The sequence below is a fragment of the Rhea americana genome, unplaced genomic scaffold (assembly GCF_003343005.1).
Source record: "Rhea americana isolate MKP2758 unplaced genomic scaffold, rheAme1 scaffold_23, whole genome shotgun sequence".
NCBI classification, from domain to species: Eukaryota; Metazoa; Chordata; class Aves; order Rheiformes; family Rheidae; genus Rhea; species Rhea americana.
Genome location: NW_028186346.1, coordinates 5,516,083 through 5,538,947, shown reverse-complemented (window position 1 = coordinate 5,538,947; position 22,865 = coordinate 5,516,083). Strand labels below are relative to the sequence as shown.

General features: G+C 38.7%; 1 protein-coding gene across 4 annotated transcripts in view; it reads left to right on the top strand.

The window, feature by feature from the left end:
• Positions 1-13,770: 13,770 nt before the first annotated feature.
• The window catches only part of DOCK9 (dedicator of cytokinesis 9), a 143,587-nt gene continuing 134,492 nt past the window's right edge, over positions 13,771-22,865 (top strand). For all 4 annotated transcript variants that reach the window (XM_085305985.1, XM_085305987.1, XM_085305986.1 and 1 more), the window contains exon 1: positions 13,771-14,101. In XM_085305985.1, coding sequence (XP_085162111.1) covers positions 13,988-14,101 — 114 coding nt within the window. In that variant the 5' untranslated portion in view covers positions 13,771-13,987. The remainder of the gene's footprint in view (positions 14,102-22,865) is intronic.

The window sequence follows — 22,865 nt, the reverse complement described above, 5'->3', positions numbered from 1 at the left end:
CAGTCATAACAGCCTGTTACTGAACTACCAGCAATTAGATAACTGTGTGTTAGCTATTAGGAACGGAACTAATTAATGGAGAAAAAAAGTAATGGTAACATTCTGAAAAGTCAGCACAAAGTCAATAATCCACATTTCCTCCCTGGTGCCACAGATTCCTATAGCTATGGGATTCTGTACTGGAGGGGATACTAAAATATGATATAATCTGCTTCATGTATTCATWTTGTTCTGGGTGGGAGTGCAGCCTCAGTTAATATTGCTGGTGAATTCACATGCACCCCAAGAATGGAATCTGTGCAGACTTTCCRAGAACTACTGTAAGAAAAAAACAATCTTTTTTCCTGACCACATCGGGATGTGGATGTGATCAGCCCAGGTTCTGCCCCAGAGCTGCCCATAAACAAAACAGTCTGTCCTAGGAAGCCCTGTGTAAACTCATGCTACTGCAAGCATGATAGCAAATGTTGTAAAACACAGCTATTTTCATTAGTCTGTGACATATCCTTGGACTCTGTTGGATCAACTGCTGACAGAGTCAAGGACCTGAAACTAGCCTGGAGGTGGGCTTCCTAGTTTTTTTTTTGTTTTGTTTTGTTTTTTGGTTTTTTTTTGTTTGTTTTTTTTTTTACTATTTAAGTCACCTAATAGTATCTGAGCCGCGAAACAAGGCAGATGTGATTATCTCAGCTGTCACTGGGACGAAAGTGGCACTGTAAATAGATAGGATCCAGACCACATACCACTTTAAAGATCCAATTGCAACACTCCGAAATACAAACAGTGACTAATAGGAAACCACTGGTCTTTCAAGCATCAATGAAAAGCTTTCAAAAGGACTGTCACCATTGTCAGCTATTTTATTCATTGCTCTGAGTACCATCTTACACAGCGTGTGCTGTAAAAACCCCTCCTTGAAGTTGCATGTTCAGCTTTAATGATAAATGAGAAAAGGAAATAGCAGGTAGAAAATAAAGTAATTGAACTGCCAGCGCTAAGGCAACTCTGGTATCAGCTGAATCAATGAGAAGTGAAGRATACATTATGGGCAAAGTAGACTTTCTGAAGGATGAATGTTACTAAGAAGGCCAAGGTTAAAAAATGATTAAAAATAGATTTAAAGATACAAGAAAAGAATCAGTCAGTCTGAAAGAAACCACATTAACAAGACTAAACACATACTTAACTGGACTTTTTGTACAACTTAGCCTTCACTTAAGCAGTTTTCCAATACTGCTAGAAGTTCTTCTCATCACAGCAGATGTCCTTTGAAATTTTGAATCAGCATCATCCATTGCAGTTAAACCAATCTTCCTACATAAAAAAGTTCCTTTTAAAAGATCACAAGGGTTTTGATATCTAAAACAATTAAATAAAACACACATTTTGGCCTACTGTTGTGTATTTGTTGTGACAGATACAGCACATCATCTGTAGATAAGATACCGCTGTAAAAGGGACTTTTCAGGGAACAAGACACTTTTTGGTGTGAGTAGAACTGGCTGCACTTTTAAGGTATACTTCAGTAGTAACCAAATCACTGAATTTGTCAGATTTCTCTGAATATTTTATAATATTTGATCTATTTATACAATAACTTACAAGAGTTGATTTTTACACGCCTCTCCAAAACTGTAAGTTTAAGTCCTGGTAAGTCTTTGATATATTTATTAGAACTAGTTAGARATAAATTTTCTTTGACSCTTCCCTGGAAAGCTTATCTGCCARAAGCTTCAGCTATATTAAACAAACTCCTAAGTTACCAGAGGAGTAATTTAAATATGTGTAATATACTTCAAAGTATATATTACTCAAGTGCTGCAAAATCTGTTAACAATCCAGGTAATGCTATTAATGCACCATAGGTAATTAACCTTTTTTTTTTTCCTTTTAAATAAATGAAGCGTAGATCCAATGAATTCTAAACACAAAGAGCACATGGAGAGGGTGTTTTTTTGTTTTTATGTATTTCTAAGTAAAGTAGAAGAAGGGTTATTTCATTTTACATCTCCAACTGAAAAGTAGAATCACTTTGAAGTGCCAAAGGAAATTACTACTCAAGAAAAGTATGGATAAAATCCTCTGTTTGTTTCAAAAGRGGCACAGATTACATACACTGTGTTGACCTCATTGACACGGCTACCTTGATGAGAAGAGCTAGCCTGTGATAAGAGGATAGCTCAACCTCCATGACCTAGTAAATCTTAATCTTCCTGCAACAGCTAAGGAAATTGGAAGAAGAAAGTCAGACTCTTTTGCACCGTGGAGACACATCTGCTGAAAAATAAGAGAAAGAATAAAAGCTACCCTGATTTTAAATTTAAATTAATTTTCATTGTATGGTGCAAATGTAACCTGTCAGGATCCTTGCTGAAGATCCAGCTTTATATTTTTGTCCTCAAGCAGGACAATAGTGGGGAGGAAAGTTAGGTATCTAGAAGTTGGTATCTCAGTCTGTACTAGCTGCTTCACCTTAAAGGTGATGCAGGAAAGGGAAAAAAGATGCAAATCCACAGACCAACTCATATCATTCTAGGCTAAATAGCTAAAGCAGATGAGATGAACTGCCTTACGGACATGCTTACTGCTGCCCCTTATCTATGTATGAACCTTTAGGTGATCAGTTATATTTAGGTAGCGAGAYGTACCCCAACCTCAAGATCCAAGTCATTTTTAAAACAGAACTGAGCCATCTGAGCTTGCACTGCTTGCAGTCATACACAAAAGCTCTGGTGGGATCCAAAGTTACTGAAAATTTGTGGCTTCTCCAAGACTGCWGAGGGACAGGATATGGTTTAAGAAAAGCGTGGTCTATGCACAGGCTACAGAGGATGGCSGTCTGGCTGGATATTACATGCTCTTATGGCAGCTTCCAAGGAGAGCAAGGCACATACGATACAGTTATAGGGCAGCACCAGGAGCAGTGCTTACATCCATGCTCAGGGACCTGACTGTAAAGTTTCACTAGCTCCTCTACCTGCTAGAACAAAATACTTTTTAAGTGAAAAAGATACAGTCCCAGTTTTCTAGGGCACCCCTTATTTTACTTAATAAATTAGGGTTATTCATTCTTTCAGTCAAAACTGATAAGGGCTGGTGGACAAGGAATAGTTAATTTTTGAAGGTGAAGGTAACAAAGGACAAGAATTAGTGCTTTTTCACTGGTCTTAGCTATCTCAAACAAAATTATATTCTTTTGCTAGTTTGATGAATTTGCTCTTTTTAAAGCTCATAGTCATAAGTACTATACCCATTTACCTTGGTTCATTGCAGCTCTATAAAATCAATAGACTTTAAAAACTGGACTGAACTCAGACTTTAGTTTCATTTTAGCAGCAAAGTAAAACGTTCAGCTTATAATACTTGCCTTTCAGTAGGTTGCAYGTGTTTCCGTGTTAGGAGTTTCCAGGAAATTATCAGGTTACAATTACAAGAAGTTAAAGCTGCTGTAGCAGAATTGTTAACTGGAAGTCAGAATTTCCTTTACACTATTCCTCTTACGCTTAGTCCTAACTGCAGATCAGTTAATGAGGTAGCTTAAATACTTTGTTTCCTTTCTTTTTCTGTTACGTTATTTTGCTGTTTGTGTGATTTATTTCTGATACTAACCTCTCTCTATACAGTTCTACTTTATCCTGGATTATCTACTTAGATCAGCATTTTCTAACAACCTCCCAGATTATGAAACTCTCTCCTTTAGATTTATTAGGGATATGCCCAATTTTTAAAACAGGTTAAAAACATGTTTTGCATTCCTTCAAGGCTAAGTAATTACAYGGTCAGTAATCTGAAGGAGAATGTAAGCAGCAAAGAATCTGTGATAAGAACAATAAAGGAGCAATGCTTGCTCTAAAGAACAAAGGTAAAGCAGACTTCAYAAACTAAAGCAAAAGAAGAAAAGAAAGTAATTGGTGGATTCAATCAGAAATAAGACAYGGGGATTTGTCATAAAATATGTAGATAATGAGGAACTAGGAATAACTAGAGCATAATACAAAATCTTAAGAAAGAAAAATGGAAACATCATTTAATATAGTTCAGTAAATAACAAATCTAGGAAYGATACTGCAGCACATATGGATCCCAAACATAGACGTGTACTTCACAAACTCATATGATCCCTTTTATTACAATTAAAACCCAAGGAAATGACCTTGTGAGAAAAAGCAAAGTGAATTTAGAGCAGGGGAATTTGTATTTAGTAGTATCGGTAGTATAGTAGTATTTTTCTCACTGTTATCACAGGATTGAGCAACTACACTGAGAAACAGAAACAAAATTTATGCCAGAAGGGCACACAAAACTTACACTTGTATACTTACATGCTTGTATTCTACATATATACACATACATATGTAAAATATAAAAATAAAGAATATGTTTATTTGGTTGTTTGTATGTCATATGTGAGGTTTACAGAYAATTTATTAGAACTTTGTCACCGTGTAGCCACTGGAGTGTGCCAGTAAATYTGTCTCCCCGGGTCTCCTTACAGCRTCTCTAAAATTTGGAATATGAGCTATGACAGCTCCCAAAGGATTTATCAGTTTAGAGGACAGCTGTGATTGTGTTTAGGAGAGAACCTCTAATGAAGCGCCTCCAGGATGAAAACTGTATCTGGCAATTCCATCTTCTGGCACGAGATTTTTCTACAAAGGGGAGTAAAATTTTTCCGTGCAGGAGACAGAACCTTCCAGGGACCAACTCAAATGACTTTCCCCACTGTATGCCACTGCTCCACTTTCCACAGAACTGAAAGTTTATTTCTTTGAACTTTTCTTTTCTAGCAGAAATATGTATTATGTGGATGAACGGAATATATACCACTTAAAAAATTCAAATYATTTCAGCAAACATACTTCTCTCCATGAGAAAAAACGTTAGTCACATTTTTTAACGAGCTGCTATAAGGCTCTTAGATGCTACAGTTGTTACAAATAGTATGACACGTTAGGATAGCTGTAGCTTGCAAACACGCAATAACCCGATCATTTTGTTGACAGGTTATTTTCGCCACAGATGAAATGAAAATTCGCAACTACTCTCTATTCTTCTTTTGTATGATTTGTTGAAACGACATAAATGCACACTGAATAGCACATCAGGAAAACATAGAAAATCAAATCTAAAATAACCTTTTCCTTTGAATATGCTCCATGAAAAGAAGACTGACAAATCCTCCATGAACTTCCAATCATTGTGTTTCACAGGAAAAATAACAGAGAGTAGGCATCTTGAAGCTTTCTCTATTGATTCATGTGCAGAGATTCTCCTCCAAGATTGTTGTGCTTAACAGCTAAGCAAATTCAATCTACCCTTCCAAGAAATTGGACTTTTCTCTAGGYAGCATTGCTCCATACCAATTTCTTCTATATTCAACAGCGAAATCTCTCAGAACAAGACTTCCTCTGCAGGCAGTCAACAGACACCATCCTGAGGCTGTATCCCACTGTGGGCACCAACACACATAAGCTGCACTGGGAAAAWACTGTCCTGCAACTGATGGTGGCAAATGCAACAAGTTTGAAAGGTTTCAAATAATAATTTGAATTATTATTTTGATTAGGAGATGTCACTTTTATATAGTATTGTACCAGGCTGTAATCTCAAAAAGCTTTATAAAAGTTGTACAGTCCAGGACTGATTATGTTTACCTTTATTTCTTGGAAAAGGTTTGACTTTTTCCTTTTTTTGTATGTTAGTCATAATGATTTTAGCATTCTGTTTTATTATTTTATTTACACTGTATCCACAAATTCACTCTTGCAGCTGTTCCTCATGTGATTATTTCTAGTAGTTTCATTGTGGCTGTCCATGTGAATAAGGCTTATTGTTGTGGTATACTATTAGAGTCTACAAATATGCAAAAATTATAAAGGGACAGGAAACTCCAATCCTTCAAATCATTTCTTTTGTTTCAGGACCCTTTTTTTTAAAAAAATAGATTGTCCTAAAGCTATCTAAAAATGTCTTTAAAACGTTAAAAAACTACTTCCACTGATTTATATCAAGCCAAACAAAGGATAGCAAACAGTTTAGATATCTGCCAGACCTTAAGCTCATAGCAATTAGCAATTATGCAGCTAATAAAAATAAATATTGTATAGATTRTTTTATTACTAGGTTTAATTTATGATAGTATAACCAGTTTAATTAAGTGACAACCAGATGAACTGGCAAGGAAGAAAGCACAGTAACCATCAACAAGTCTGTTATTTTGGAGTATATATTTACACTGGAGTAAGAAGCCCCTAAATATACTACTGTAATGGATACTGGACAAACACATAGTATACAAAAATTCTGTTCTCCTTTTTTTGTGAACATCATATGATGAAAATTGCTCCCTTTTGMCAGCAAAGATCTCTGCCGCATGAGTTATTCTGCCATGGAAATAAGTTCTTTGAGCTATCGGACTCACATCACCGTGAACACTGCTTGAGCCCTTCAGTTGAACAGACCTCACATCATACTGTTTCTCAGTGCATGTTTTGGAATTTATATATAAACTGACCTTGAAACAAGGAATGTTTATCCAAATTCTTAGTATATCAAGAATTTACCTACACAGAATGAAAAAAAAAGGAAGCTATGCCAAATTAAGTGAATAAACAGCCAGGGCAATAACAGAGTGTTGTTGTTCTAAAGAGTGCTTTGAATTACTTCTACGTGTTAGGGGAATACCAGTCATGCTTTTCATGCTGTTCTTAGGTTAAGGTTGGTGGGGAGTCACAAATATTAACACTGAAAGAAGTATATAAGTGGTTTGTGAAATAAGGGATGTAGTCTCCAAATAACAAATATTAAGTCAGGAGCATCGAAGAATCAAATTGCAAGAATTATTCTGCAGTTTTAATGGAAACTTCCCAGACAACATGATGAAGAGCATTTATCTATGATAAGAAATCTAGGAATCAGCATACAGTCTGGCTTAGCAGGAAATCTCCATCACTACTGACCAGAAAAATCCTCTTCTGAAGGCTACAACAACCGGTATGCTGATAAAACAGGCACATCCATSCCATGGTATGCTCTTAAACTGCCACTGATGGTCATGACATGACATGGGGCCTCACTTAAAAGTGCACAGCAAAACTAGACAGCTGCTTAAAGAATGCTATGATAATAAGAATATATTAAATACAGCATTAAACTCCATATAAAAATCTTAGTTACATTGTTACAAAACCTTATGTATCCATTTTTAATTCTGTTATATGCGGTTTCCATTATCTCAGTTTAACTCAAACTACCCAAACCAGGTTTAGACAAAACTAAATAATGTAAAACAAAATCAAAGTAGCTACTCAAAGTTTTGCAGCAATTTCTTATCAGATTTGAAGTCAAATATTTGTTGTACACCATTCAAATTAGAACAAAATTAAGTGGAATTCTGCTCACTTAATATTACCAACTCTATAAAAGTTGGTACTAATATTCATGAGTAAGTTCTTATAACTAACATTGAAAAAGGAACACTATCCTTGAAGCTTAAATTAAACTGATTACTGAAAGAAGTGTCATAATTTTCTCATGAGTCAGTGCAAAAAGCAGGAAGTGAATTATTCYGTATCCTACTGAACTTGCACGGGAATTTATTTACAGAAAACTATAATTATCTTAGTTGGAATTTGGCCAGGGTAGGAGAGTTAACAATTTTTTTTTAAGCAGAGGTAGTGTTAACTCACTTTTCAGAGATACCTGGACAGGCTGGAGAGTTGGGTGGAGAGGAACCTCATGAGGTTGAACAACGGCAAGTGCAGGGTCCTGCACCTAGGGAGGAATAGCTCCAGGAATGGCTGGGGGCTGACCTTGCGGAAAGCAGCTCTGCAGAGAAGGACCTGGGAGTCCTGGTGGATGACAAGTTGACCATGAGCCAGCAATGTGTCCTTGTGGCCAAGAAGGCCGTTGGTCTCCCGGGGTGCATTGGGAAGAGTGTTGCCAGSAGGTGGAGGGAGGTGATCCTGCCCCTCTMCTCAGCCCTGGGGAGGCCTCATCTYGAGTACTGYGTCCAGTTCTGGGCTCCCCAGAACGAGAGAGACATGGAGCTACTGGAGAGAGTCCAGCGGAGGGCTACAAAGATGATCAGAGGGCTGGARCATCTGCCCTAYRAGGAATGACTGCGAGAGCTGGGCCTCTTCATCCTGGGGAAGAGAAGACTGAGAGGGGATCTTATCAAGGTGTACAAGTACCTGAAGGGAGGGTGTCAAGGGGATGGGGCTGAACTCTTTACAGTGGTGCCCAGCAACAGGACAAGAGGCAATGGGCACAAACTGAAACACAAGAACTTCTGTTTGAATATGAGGAGGAATTTCTTGACTGTGAGAGTGACAGAGCATTGGCACAGGTTGCCCAGAGAGGTTGTGGAGTCTCCTTCTCCGGATATTCAGAACCCATCTGGACACGATCCTGTGCAATATGCTCTAGGTGACCTTGCCTGAGCAGGAGGGTTGGATTAGATGATCTCCAGAGGTCTCTTCCAATCTCAGCCATTCTGTGAACTCTCCTGTCCTGACCAGGAGCAGAAGCTATATTTATGCAGTGCATCAGTGTAGAATAAGGATGATTAGTTGGTTTTACTAATCCTAGAATACTTCCACTGAACATTAGAAATGATATTTGAAAAAATGAACTTTTAAAATTGCATCTGAAGGGATAGTAAGATTTCAGTGCATTTATGCGATCCTTCTTTAAGTTTCTATTGGCAGAGTTACAACAAGTCAGCTTAAAGAACAGGGTTCCATTGAAACCAATCACACCAGTCCGTGAAGCAGGTACACAGGTAGTTTTATGAACAGGTCACAYGCTGCCAGTTCTTTACTCAGAAACTTCCACTAAATCTTATTGTCCTTCACCACATGTTATACACAATTCTCCAAGTATGGGATAACAGATTTTTTTTGTGGTATTTCCATTTATGAGCAGCTGAAACACAAATATACATACACGCTCTTTCTTACAAGCAGAATGGAAGGAAACAACACCAAAGAAATTCAAAACATATCTGCTCCATGGAAATATGTATTTCCTCTAGCTTGCTCTAAATACCCAGTTTGGGGCATTTTAAATTAGGATGAATAAAAGACTCTGTAGATCGGGGGACACCCTCTGATAAAGAACTGTTATCTTAAGAATGTTGAGTTTCAAAGGCTATATCAGTATTGTATCACTAAAGTAATTCATAAATGTACACATTTTTATGTTTCTGTAATGGCACACTGAYATATTCCACTGGGGGAAAAAGATTAAACTAAAATTGCTGTTCAGAAATATCTGTATGAGCTGCCTGCATAGTATCTGGGAGTGATAGATTATCAGTGTTTGGAAAAAAAGCAGTCTCAGCCAGAGGCAGGAAAATCACTCCATAATTTCTTTCAGCCAGTGAGAGAATTTAAAAGGGAGCTCAGATAAACCTAGTCCAGCCCATCACTGAATGTGTTAGTATGTTTGAATATGCTAAGAAATCCATCCATCAGCACTCTTGTTTCACTTTAAGTATACAGAACTAGTAGATCACTTCAAAATGAAATACTGATAAAGTGCTATTGATTTTTTTTAATATTTCTGCCTTTTAGAGCACACAAAAGGAGTGTGTGTCTTATCTAGAAATTAAGATCCAGTCTAAAATGCTGATTATTTTTAAAACCTCCAGACTACTTGCAGATCTAACATTTAGTCAGTCCCTTACTTCCTCTATTAACACTTAGTCCAACCACATTATCTGTTATGATTTAGTGGCCACTAGCTTGTCAGCTCTTTTCCTAACTGAATGGATCTGAAGACTAGATATTATGATATTCTGATCATCTAACTTTAGCTCAATAATATAAGCCAGAAGATTTTATAGTGAACTCTGTCTTGAGCCTATAACTTGAGGGGTGACTCAGAGCCCAGTGTCTAGAAAAGATATTCATTCTTGAATTAGAATTCAGTTGACAGAATCTAATGAGCTCTTGGGAAAATCATACCAAACAACTCTTCTTGTCAATAAAAGGATCTTACGCTTATTCTAAATTAGTATAATTTCACTTGCCAGTTACAAGTTCTCACTGTGTATCTGATAGATTAAAAAAAAACTTTTAATATTTGAAATCTTCTTCCCTTGCAAATCCTAGTACATTACAATCAGGCTTTTGTGTAAGCTAAACAGATGCTTCTTCAGTGTCTCATTACAAAGCAGTTTTTCCTGGCTTTTCCAATTTGTCAATTATCTGTTTAAAATCTAGCACAACTATTTCAATAATTGTTTGATGCATGTTGTATATAGTAACAGCAGGTATGTTATTGCTACTTCTCAATATTCCTCCGCTTCTAAATCCCAAATTTGGACCATAACCATGAATCTTTTAGAGCTCTTTCACACTTAATCACACTACAATGCTTTTATAATGTGACTTACATTCTTTTTTTAGATGCGTTTGCACTCATCTTCACTAACACAAACACTTCAGTAAGTTTCCCCCAAAATCCAGACTCCACTTCAGAGTTAGTCTCCCTATAAATGTTTACTACCACATCAAGTTCTTTACATTTAAAAATTTATTACATTTATTAGAAATGATTTAATGTTTGCTTTACATACATTAATGAAGATACCGAACAGGACAGAAGTAAAACCAGAGCCTTATTATACTTTGCGGAGCAGGTCYCTCTCATTCAATGATGATTTCCAAGGTATAATTACTTTTGACGTTTTAGATAATTTTTTATTCATGTAAATATATGTTGCTGGCATTATATCATACTATTTTAACTAGCATGTTGTATAGCATAATGGCTTCACAGAAGCTTAAAATCTACATGGTTACCTTTGGCCAAATGMAATACTAATCAAATTAAATAACAGGCATGAATTCTATCAAAACCTGCTGACTGCTATCAAGTAGCCAACTGTTCTTTAATTCTTCATGCAATTCTGACATTTGATGGTTTTGCCAGAGGTCCTTGTCAAGTTACTTCCTCCTGTTTTACTTTTCCAAATATGGGCACAAAATTAGTTTCTCTCTTCCACTTCTGAAGCTATCAAAGGTAGGTTAATCATGAGTACAAATGATTCAGAATCCCTAAGCAAATTCTTGTAAAATTCTGGGACATCATTTAGTTGGTCCTGAAAGTTTAAACATTTTTCTCTTTTGCCATTTAGCATCCTTCTAGGTAGTGACTGAATAAAGCATATGCACTTAGAGCYTTAAATTATAATTGCATCATCCAGCTTTCTAATAAATAACAAACATGCTTATTGCATGTCACTATTGTTAATGAAGGCTGTAATATTTCAAAGTAGTAGGGGAATTATGCCACTGTTAGGATATTTTCTTTGTTGATCTTGACCTCTTTTTAAAATTTATTCTCATTTTTCTTTAGGCAGTGAGCCAAAATTTTTCATTCATATACTTACTACTATTATTCATCTTGAATGTTTCCCAACTGCTAACTTACAATTTCTACTTTTCAATTCCACATTTTTCCCCTTTGTTTTATATACATTTTAACTGTTTCTTTCATCTTCTGTCTTAAACTGAATGTATTATTGCTAAAAAAAAAAAAAAAAAAAACTTTGATGGTTGTGGAAATGTCACCTTTTAGGTATCTCGCATAATGTTCCTAAATAAGCTACTATTTACTTATTTTATGTATTTCTTTTTTCTATCTCTCTCTACCTATACAGGTATCCTTCAGGATTTTTTTCCATGTTTGGAATACTGTCCCTTTTAGAGCAAAGCTGCATAATATCTATAGGAGATGTTTATACATGATAAATTTGGTTAGGTTTTGCCATTTTACATTAAGCAGCTATTAATTCAGTAGACTACTCATCTTTTTTGTCAGAATTGGGACTAACATTAAAGCGCTTTGAGAACAACATATGATTTTATTTTAGAAAATGTTCATCTATTATTTATATAAGATGTCAGGCATGTTTACTTATGGGAGATTGAGATCTGAACATATTACACACTACAGTACAGATTGAGGGGAAAAAAAAAAGCACTGATCCTAGAATAGCTCATTCTGGGTACTCTAGATAAAGGTTTACATAGCTGCTCATCCATTTCCATATTCAGACAATGTATGTATCCTACCAGTTTTCAATTTTCTCATTTATCAGCTGGAATATTATGTCATAAACCTGCCAGGTCTTTGGATTTGTGATTCAAGAACTCTACAATAATTAAGAGGGCATGTCTCATGCACCTCACTCGTCTCCCTTTCTGCCCACTCTGTCTTTCCTGAAGASAGTGTGAACAGTAATACAAACACTCAAGCTGTGACAGACACTCCACTAAAATCTAATTATAGCTCACGCATTTGAATAAACAAGTCTTGCATACAGGCCTGAAAAGAATTTCAAGAAATTGATTAATGTGGCAAGATYCTTCACCTTCATAATTCCTTCAGTCTAAGTCATGCATTTGCATATTGGGACTTTTTATTCCCTAGTTTTCTGAAAGAATTTCCTCAACTATTTGGAATTCTATTAGTTACAGATGCATTTGTGAAGCATCCAAAATGTAGGCCTCTTTGTGGTAGGTATTTTTTGAGAACATAGCCTCAGATACAATAAGGTCATGAAATAGTTTTTAAATATTACRTGAAATTACACTTTTTCCCCTTGTCTGTGGCATTGAATTACTCCCTCCATTAGTGGTGAAATGTACACAGTTCAACAAAAGTGTTTACATAAGAGTCTACAGTAGTTTTTATAAAAGACTATACTGCTATACAGTAGTTCACATATAAGATCCCTGAAAAAAAAAAGTCTAATGATCACAAATGCTCCAAGCATKTATATGCACTCACTCTGTGTCTTTGGCTGTGTAACCACTGCATTTAGCAGTACCACCAATAAGTTTCTCAGGCAGAATTCTCGTTAATCAACAAGATCTACAAACACTTTTATACAACTGAGGGCACATTCAGTTTTACTTATGAATGGAAACTCTCCATTTGTAATAAGCAAACCACATAGAAGAGGCAAAGCAAAACCTTAAAAATGAAGCCTCATCAGACTGTAAGCGCAGAACTATTAATTAGGATAGCAAACAAGGCTTTCCAAAAACCGTGAATTTCGAGCACTGTAGTTTAAACACTTGATTTCACCCCCTTTTAAAAACTCTTGCCACCTCACACGCTTAAATAAAAGCGCATACGCACACATACGCCTCATACCTACGCTCACACTAGCAGCGCTCGCCGCCGTTCACTCACAGACGAGGCGCGGCCCCCGCCCCCGCGGCCGGCCACCACCCCGCCGCGCCTAACGGGCGGCCCCCGACCCGGCTCGCCCTTGGCACGCGCCGGCGGCACCCGCCGCTCCCGGGGCCTCCCGCCGCTCTCGGGCTTGGCGCCCCGCGGACCTGCGGGACAAACGCAGCCGCGGCCGCCCCGGCCCCTTGCCCCGGGGGCCTTCACACGCCGCCGCCACGGCCGCCCCCCCCGCGCGCCCCACAGAGGGCGGGCGCGGACCCGGCAGGGACGGGAACTTCCGGCTGCGGGCCGCGCCCGCCCCTCACCTTGGCCGCGGCTCCGCTAAGCCAATGAGAGTGCGGAGAGGCTGCCGGGCAGGTAACCAAAGGCCCAATCAGAAAGCCCAGCAGGGGAGACAGGTGGGGGCGGGGCCTCGCCGTGCCCGGCGTGTGCCGCCCCGCCCATTTCGCCCCGCTCGCGGCTGCACCAATCGGGCGCGGCGACACCGCCGGCTCCCTCCCCCCCCACTCCCCCCGCCCGGCGGGTGTGTTTGGAGGTGGGAGCGCGGCGCGCGCTGGGAGCACGGCGGGGGGGGAGGGGCTACCTGACAGGAGCGGCGCGAGCCGGCACCGCCTGCGACATCAACGGGCAGCGCGCGCGCGCCCTGCCCCCCACCCTCCCCCCCCCAACGGCCGCCCCAACGGCCGCCCAGGGCATGAGGGTCCGCCCGGGAGCCGGGCCGTGAGGGCAGCGCGCAGCCCGGGCCGGGCTTGTGGCCGGCGGAGCGCGGAAGGCGGCCATGGCCCTGGCGGCTCCGGAGACTCGGAAGTTCACGCGGGCGCTGAGCAAGCCCGGCACCGCGGCCGAGCTGCGGCAGAGCGTCTCCGAGGTGGTGCGCGGCTCCGTCCTCATGGTGAGTCCGCGCGGGGCCGGCGGCGGGCGCGCCCGGCCCCCTCCCCGCTGCGCTGGGCCGCTCCGCGGTGGCAGTGCGGCTCCTGGCCTGCGGGGCAGCGGCGTCCCGCCGCGGGGGCCAGGGCAGCCGGCGGCCCCGCGGGAGGGGCCAGGCCCTTTGATCTTTTCCGGGCCCGTCTGGGCTGTCACGGCGGCGAGGGGGAAAAGCGGGGGGGTGGGGGGGACGGGACCGGAGGGGCGGTTCGCCTCCCCTAAGTGGTGCTGCGGGCTCGGTGCTGGGGCAGCCGGAGGCACCCGGCGGGCGGAGGCGCTCCCGGCGGCAGCTGCGCGCGGGGCGCCGCCGTGGGCTGCGGCGCCTGGCGGGCACGGCTGGGCGCTCCCGGCGGCGCAGCGCCCTGGCGTGCGCTGCCGCGCTGCTGCTGCGCGCTGCAAACTTCTCCCCGGTCAGTGCGAGTTTCCTCGGCGTGAGGCGTTGCGGGGAAGTTGGAGGGAGCAGAGCTCTTTGGGAAGCTGCGGCTCCCCTCTAACCTTCCTCGCTGCACCTGCCTCACTGACAAGGTGTCTGGTTTATATGTGTGTTTTTTTAATGGTTTTTGTATCATGAAAAGGAGGATTACGCCCAGGATGCACCGAGAAGCCTATGTGCCTTCTTTTTTGTCCCACATGTAAAACGGGTGCTGTTGACACTTTGCCGTCACTGAAGTGCCTGTRTGTGTGTGTGTATGTGAAAATAATCATGTAAAAAGTAAATTTTCATATTACTGTTATTTGTATTATTACTGTCTGTTCACTTTGCAATTAAAATACCTTTTCTGTTGTTTTGAGTGTATTGTGCAGAATGATAGATGAGTACTGGCAAGTCTAGCAGGAATGGTTTAATATAGTTTTTTTTGTCCACACTGTCAGTGCTGTGCGTGTGTTAGCATGTGGTATGTGTTCTTCCAAGTTTGCAGTTCTGCCCGTTAGTGAAATTAAACTGCGGAAAGTGGATTTGTGGTAGGGTGCACCTGTAAACGGGGGCAGAGGGACCTAGGGAGAAGTTTTTTTTTTTGTTTTATTTTTTTTTGTTTTTTTTTGGCCTGCCTGCATGCAGGTTATGGCATCTTTAACAGCTTCAGCAAGATTTTTTTAGGGCTTCTTTCTTGGGACTCTTATTCATAGTATGTGTTTTCTGTGTGGTCCTGTTATCTCCAACATGCTTTAATAAGCACTTGCCCCTTGTAAGTAGGGAGTTTWCAGTGATGGGGGTTTCTGATGCTGGAAGCTGATCTGTTTTTGGCTTTTCACTCTTGCTGGCACTAAATGTGGTCTTCTCTAACTTTTGTGTACTGTTGATCAGAACGTATAGTATGTCTTGTCATAGTCATGTGTTGTGAGAGTAGTGAACGCCATAGCTTTAATTTAAAGAAAAATAACGTTTCTTTATTTGAGTAATGGCTCTGTAATGAAGTTATTCTTCATTTAAGTGTAGTTCAAAGAGTATGCAATGAAGGCTTTATGTGAATGGCTCAGGGTCCACCCTGAGGCAGCTTTCTGCCTGATATTAGTACATGTAATGTACATCTACTATATATTACCTTCTTTAGGGATCAGGTCTTTCATGGGAGGAGTAGAGGAAGAGTATATACAACTTTTTTTTTGCACTGAGGGAGCATGAAATGGAATTAAGTATTTTTTTACCACAAGTAAATATTTATTTTGAAATAATCATCAACACACCGCCTCCAATACAGTGTTTATAATTTGCTTATAATAAGTAATTTGCTTATAACAAGTTTCACTGAGATGAGTGGGAAAATATTTATCTAATCTTTAATTCTTTCAGGTTGATAAAATACGTGAAAGTGTGGTACTCACTAATGTTCAGATATTTTTGCAAGAATGCCATGTGCCACAGAATTTTTAGGAGGTGAAAGAAGTGATTGTAGGAAGTGAGAAAGTGGCGTGTTGGCTCAATCTTATTCTGGATATAGTCTTCTATCACTATTTTAGGCATCAAAAATATTGCAAATATTAAACAATAAGTCACAATTTTCCATTAGCTTGATGTATAGAACAAATTTCCTACTTTTCTCCCGTACAGTTTTGTTCACCTTCCTCTTTCAACCCTAATTTGCCCCTGCTGTTACGTCCTTCCCGTAGTTCCAAATACTCTTCACATCATCACTGAGCTCCTCTATTCCTGTTCCCACATTGCTTAATTCATGTAATAAAAGGCTAGTGTTGCTTTATTTATAAGCTGGATATCTTCCTCCTTTGAATCTGCTGTAACTCTTCTGTCAAGCTTGTGTCATTTGGAATCAAATTGTACTTTTTCTCTTTTTGAAAAGAAGGAATTTAAATGAGGATAGTATTTTTTTCTCTGCTGCAACAGAATTTTTGAGTCTGACCTGCTTCTGAGCTGTTGGTGTTTCTAAGCTTTATTATCTAAAAAATTTGTTAGGCTAACGTGAACATTCTTACCAGTATTGTAATAGCTGTAGAATAAGCTAGGAAGATATATTTCTTAAAGAAAAGAAAACACACTTTTTTTTTCTAAACTGCCTCTAAAAGTTCTTTGATAAAGCAACTCCCCCCCCCCTTTTTTTTTTTTTTTTAACTCGGTTGTCAGCAAAATGTCTTGCTTAAAATATTGCTCAGCATTGGTAACTAATGTGATCTTACTGTCATCACTTGCTTGTGAACAATTACTGAAGCTTTCCAATACTGGAAAAACACTGGAACTGTTGTCCATTGTCTAGTCTTGTAGTGTAGAATCTGGAGACAGGAAACAATGAGCTTAAGCTAGCAGTTGTTGATGAATGATCTGTTCGGATAGGTACAACCAAATACTGCTTCAGAGTGTACATCTCTGCATCAGAGCCTATTAAAAAGGTGATGCAAATCAGGCTGTCTTTATTAACAGTAGGAGACAGAGGTGGACTACTAATATTTCTAAAGCTGTATAGATTCTCCAGCTTGTTTTTGTGACTGGTTTTTATCAGTTTGATCTATTTTTACCATCAACGCTACAGTCAAGTCTTTCTTGATATACTTAAACACATTTCACATCTTTCAGTCAGGTTTATTATATAGCATTTCATAAAGTATACTTGTCTTTTCTGGACTGTTAATGTTTCTAGGATCATATTCATGAAAAAGCATTGAAAATAGCATGTCATTAGGATAGCACAATATAAAGTATTTGGATTGCTCTTCACTGGAACAAAAGTCAGATTTTCAGCTGACTGACAGGATAAATAGCTTTGAGTAGTTTAAAAAAAAAAAAAAAAGCCACTAAGCAGATGTTATTAGTCAAGCTAGTTAGTCAAGTTAGTTTAATTCAATTAAGCAAGCTATCCTGTCAACAYTGAACTTCTCATATGTTCTTTCTGTTTGATTTAGTTTGCTGAACAATGGATGCAGTTTGGTTGGCTGAACTGAAAACACATTGTTTGGCAATGAGCTTCTCAAACCAGTACACAGCATGTAATATGTATCTTGATAATTTGGGTGCATTTTTAGCTATTTTGTGCATGACAATAGCATCCTTGCTGAGGACAGTGTTCCTATGCATTGCTGATACTGTTTTGATTTACRCCTAGCCATGTGATTTAATGTGGTGACTACAGCTACCTGAAGAAGCTGAGGAGTCTGTCTCTTAAACCAGCAATCTTATTGAGCAAATTCCAATGCAGTTTTAGCATTCATGTCCACTTGGAAGTGGTGTAGTCTCTTGAAGTGATGATGAATTATCTAAAACATGTTCTTTACAGATTAGTAGGACTTCAGGAGGGATATTTGGAGCCTCATTAAATACTATGTTAATGATAAATTATCTTAGTGGCAAAATAATGCGTGTTCTATGTAAAATCAAGATTATGCTTCAGGATAGGTAAATAACCAATTAAGAGAATGTTTGGCATACCAGTTTTGCTTTTCTTCTGCCTAGCTGTCAATAAGTACCTTTAGCATGTGTACATATAATGAAAGGATATAGACAGACCAAATAAATCAGAGAAGGTTGTTTCCCCTATATTAAAATTAACCATACATATAAGAGGCCTGAAACTGGGGATATGTGAAAACAGCCTAAAATCTAAATAATTCTCTGATTATCCTGACTGGTTTACTTTTTATGAATTGAACATATAAAGCAAGTTTGAGTATTAGAAGGATGAAATTACTGTCTAATACAGTCTTAAACATTATATGTAAATGAGTCTACCTGATAGAAGTCTTAAGTTCTAAAACTCTTTCAAAAATTTAGCTCTCCAGATATTGAGGAAAGACAGTATATTGTAAAGACAACAGCAACATCGCCTGGCAAACCCTTGATATTGAACGCCTTTTTTTTTTTTTTTTTTTTTTTTTAAAAAAGAAGGCTTGGGTCTGGATTTGAGGAGAATGTCAACTTTTTCTTTCCAGTCTTCAACCCATAAGAAAACTGTGGTGTGCCCCATGTCATATTATTATGCTTTTAGCTTCCTCTTTTTCCAAGGTAGTTACTGGAAAGATTGTATAGGACTCCATTCTGATTTGGTATTTCTTTTTCTGATTCGTTCATTCTAATTTCAGATATCTTGTGGACACATGCTTTGTGTGCATTACTGCAAAGCAGCTTCTCTGTGCTGCTGAATGGAGTAGACTACTTGATGAAGATAATTATGTTTTAAATAGAGGACTAAATGCTTTAAAATAGTTTAGAATCCAGCAAACATCAGATGTAGGCTGAAGCTGGATTGGGCCTTCAGTCTGTTCTCAGCAGTAGCTCTCATGCAACACAGAATACCACAGCATAACTTTTTTCATCTCTTCCTCCTACTCATGCCCTTTAAAACTGAAGCAGGATCACATATTTGGATCTTGATAAAAGTAGAACTCATTGCACCTGAATTTAAACTTGTGAATTTCACAACTGTGATTTTTTTCCCCTATATTGAAGATCTTATGTAACTTATTACAGTATATCCAGTTTAGTCATCTGTTTCTTGACACTGCATTATGCTCTTATGCAAATGTGTTGGAAGGGTCTCTGCTTACTAATTTTGAAAACTAGACCTTTAATATGGACCAGTTTCTCTGTTGGATGGATATAGCTGTTCAAGTTAATTTTAAGCATAGGTGGCTATCTGTCTTAGTGGTYGCTTACATGTGCATAATGTGTGCTGGGATTAGATAACCATCACATGTGTCCATGTACATGCAAACTTGATCATTGAACCAGATATTTGTATTTATGAAGTAACTTTAAGATTCTGCCAAGTTTATGCACGTTTACTCCAAAAATAATAAAAATTATTGCTAGCTCATTTAAGCAAGTTAGGGAACTTCTATTTTTCCAAACAGCAGGAAGCTTTACAATTGTTCTTCTTAGAAATGTATTTTCCATATTACTTATTTAAGATTTTTTTCAACTGTCAGGTTATTAGTGCCAGTGGCACGGAGATAAGGAAAGAGTATAACACCTTTGTCACTGCTGTCTGAGTAACTCTTACTTAAACCTAAATGTCCACGTCTGACCAGATTAGTTTTGCTTCAGAAACATAAAAAAAAAAAAATATTTAATTTCTCTGTGGAGGTAGGGGACAGGAGGTATAAGAGTGAATTATTCCATCTTTATGCCATCTCTTCATCTTTGGTGAATTAGAAATGAGAGGAAGAATGGACAATTCAGAAATTGTTTTCTGCATTCTACTGCATCCAGACTGCCTGAGTCTGGAGACTCAGGGAGTTCAAGTGAGGGGAAAACTAGAAAGAAGTGGTGAGTTACCTTTGAAAACTCTGACTGGATCTGGCACTTCAAACTGGTGAAACTAATCACTGTATTCTATAAATCTGTGCTGTGTTTGAGTTAGTGGTATCTTAAGACTGATAGGTGTCCATTCAAAAAAAAAAAGAAAAAAAAAGTAAGAGGTTCTTTCATGGGTGGAGTGGGGAGGGGTGCTATGGCTCCCTCCTTCTGTATACTTGTTCTGTAGTATGCTAGGTTGCTTTTTACAAACAATGCAATCTTAGCTCTGTGTCCCGATGAATCTTGGCCTGTGTCCCAAGAAAGCAAGCAAGGGGCTCAAGCACTGACAGGTCTTGGTGCTATCAGTGTAAATATCAGCCTTATYCTGAGTTCTAACATTAAACCTCTGAGCCCAGTCCAAGCTTTGCTTTCTTCCTATTAGGGGACCAATTAGAATTTCTTCCCACTCACCGTCTGAAGAGAAGGATGTCAGGTATCTTAAGAAGGAAGTTTGCCGGTCAGTTGCTTGACCTGTTTTGTCAAAAAAGAAGATGCAAGTTCTGGATCCTTTTTCTGTCTTGTGACAATAAGAAGGAGAAATAAGTCAACTGAGACGGATCATCATCTGAAAAATCTGATTCACAGGGTTTTTGTGGAAAGGTTAAGTGTAAAAAGAACTTGCTATGTAAAATAGTGTCAGTGCTGGTAGTTCTGGAACAAAAGTCAACTTTGTAATTCTTACCAAATCAAGGAAAAATGGTTTAGAGTGACTTTTTTTTTTTCTCTCTTCCTGGCTGCTTTGGCAGTATACTGGAAAACTCTTGTCTGGTGATAATTCTAGAAAGAACACCCTAAAAATGAAAAAAATACAGGATACTAAAGCAATAAAACCATTTAGTTTCCAAAAGGGCACCTCATTCTTGTAAACTTGCTTAAAATTTTCAGGAATCAATAGGTTTGTGGATAAACACTATCCAAGTACTCGGAAGTTGAAATTAATAGTCTCTCTTGAAGATTCTTCTACTAAGGGAAATATTTGTTGATTTTGTGGGAAAATCAAGTGACCTCGCACAAAGATTAAAAAAAAAMCCGTGTACTTCAGTTGTTTATTTTTTTTAACATTAAAGATTTAACTTAGAGCAAAGCTGAAAAGGAGTAATGCTGATTCAGAGCTACTAGAAAGCAGGAAAGGCTGTAATGTAGATCCATCTTGTATATAAATAATCCTTAGCTGTGACTTTGGGTGCTTTTGATACTTGGTTGTAGCTATTGACTATATTTTACAAATATAACCTCTGAACAAGGTGTGACTACATTTTATACTCAGAATAGATTTACAGTTTTTAGTATCAAAAGCGTTTAAATATTTGATTACACCAAGGCAAAATGCAATACACTGCAATTTATTGGGAATTACAAGTGGAGGGTAGTTGATTTCTGGAGCCTGGAATTCAATGTGCGTAACTTCTGTGGGTGTTTAATTTGATTTCATTTTGCAGGTCCAGGACCTCAGCTATCTTTGGGTACTTGTGCTTTGAACTTATTAAAAGATACATGATCTTTGTACCTCACTGGTTATCCAAGGCGTGGGTTCGCTTACTCTGCTGATGGGAATATTGAAATATGTATGGGTAAGAAAAGCAGAATTTCTACAGAAAGAGTTAGGTGCTTTCAGTGGGAGAGGAAAAGGTTAATAAGATAGCTCTTGGTCTCTTTTTAACAGGCTTGTGAAGAAATCAAAAGGCAAATGGAAATGCTAACATTGTGAGGCTTAACATTGAGAAAGAGGCTTTGTTTTTAAAATGTGTAAAGACTACTCATCTATACTCCAGTTTGCCAATGCTATTCATACTTTTGTTCTTACACATTRGTCTTTACCCTTCGGTGTTCTAAGAAGTACTGTTCTTCACCAGAGCACTGATGCAGAGTAAGATAGTAAATCTAAAAGTCACCTGATGGTCATCTAGCCTCTTCTTCACTTGCCCCTAGTACAGGGATGGTAAGTGGTATTTCAGTCCTATTTATGCCAGGCTTATTTGCAGCCTCTTTTGAACTGACGCTAATATCTGTGCAGCTGAACGTCATCTGATTGAGTAGATGCTTTAGCTAAAAACTAATAGTAATATCTTTTCCTTTAAGAGCGTTGAAGGAAGCTTCAGTCTTACTGTTTTGTAATCCAGGATGGATTGATTTTAAATTCGTAATGGAACCCAGTCCTCAATCAGTTTAAAAAGAGCATTCAAGTTCATGAAGAGATGGCATAGATAAGAATTTCTTGCAGGATGCAGTTCTAGTTTCCTGGAGAAATTGACTTTGGAGTTTTACTTGCCAAGCTTGTTATGATCTGAATTATTTGCCTGGTGTATGTGGTCTCAGATGGTCCAACAGTGTTATATAAAAGTTTGTTTTCATTTATAGCATAAAGCATGATTCAGTAAGTTTTTATTGCCATGAAATATTGAAGTCTCTAATAAGAAGGAAAAAAAATTCTTGCAGTATGCTCGCTGGGAAGGTGATAATACTATTTAGTAAAGTTCAAGGGACAGTACTTTCAGCATAATATATTGGCAGCTAGTGCTTTAGGAAGTGGAAGCTGGGACTTGTTCCTGACTGAATGAGGAAAAAGGGAAGGAGAAAGACTAGAATCTGAGTACCCTCATAGATGAATTAAAAGTAGAAAAGGATGTAGGAGCCTCAAAATTCTGAGCTCTTCCTTCAACATGGTAGGGTTGCTCAACACCGGGTTTTGACTGCGGGGTTTGTTTTTCCTGGTATACTGTACTCTTCTTTATTCTGGCATGGCTTAATAAGCATTTCTGAAAATAATTGTAATTATTTGTATGTATTATATTTGTTATATAATATATTTTATGTTATAAATATTATCTATTAAATATACAATATTTTGTGCATATATAAATATATATAGATACAATAAATAGTATCTATTAAATATACAATATTATAATTGTTCTGTAGCTCTCTAATATTAATAGGCTTATGTTGTATTTATCGTGTCAGTTGTTTAGGAGCCTAGAACAATCACTTAAAC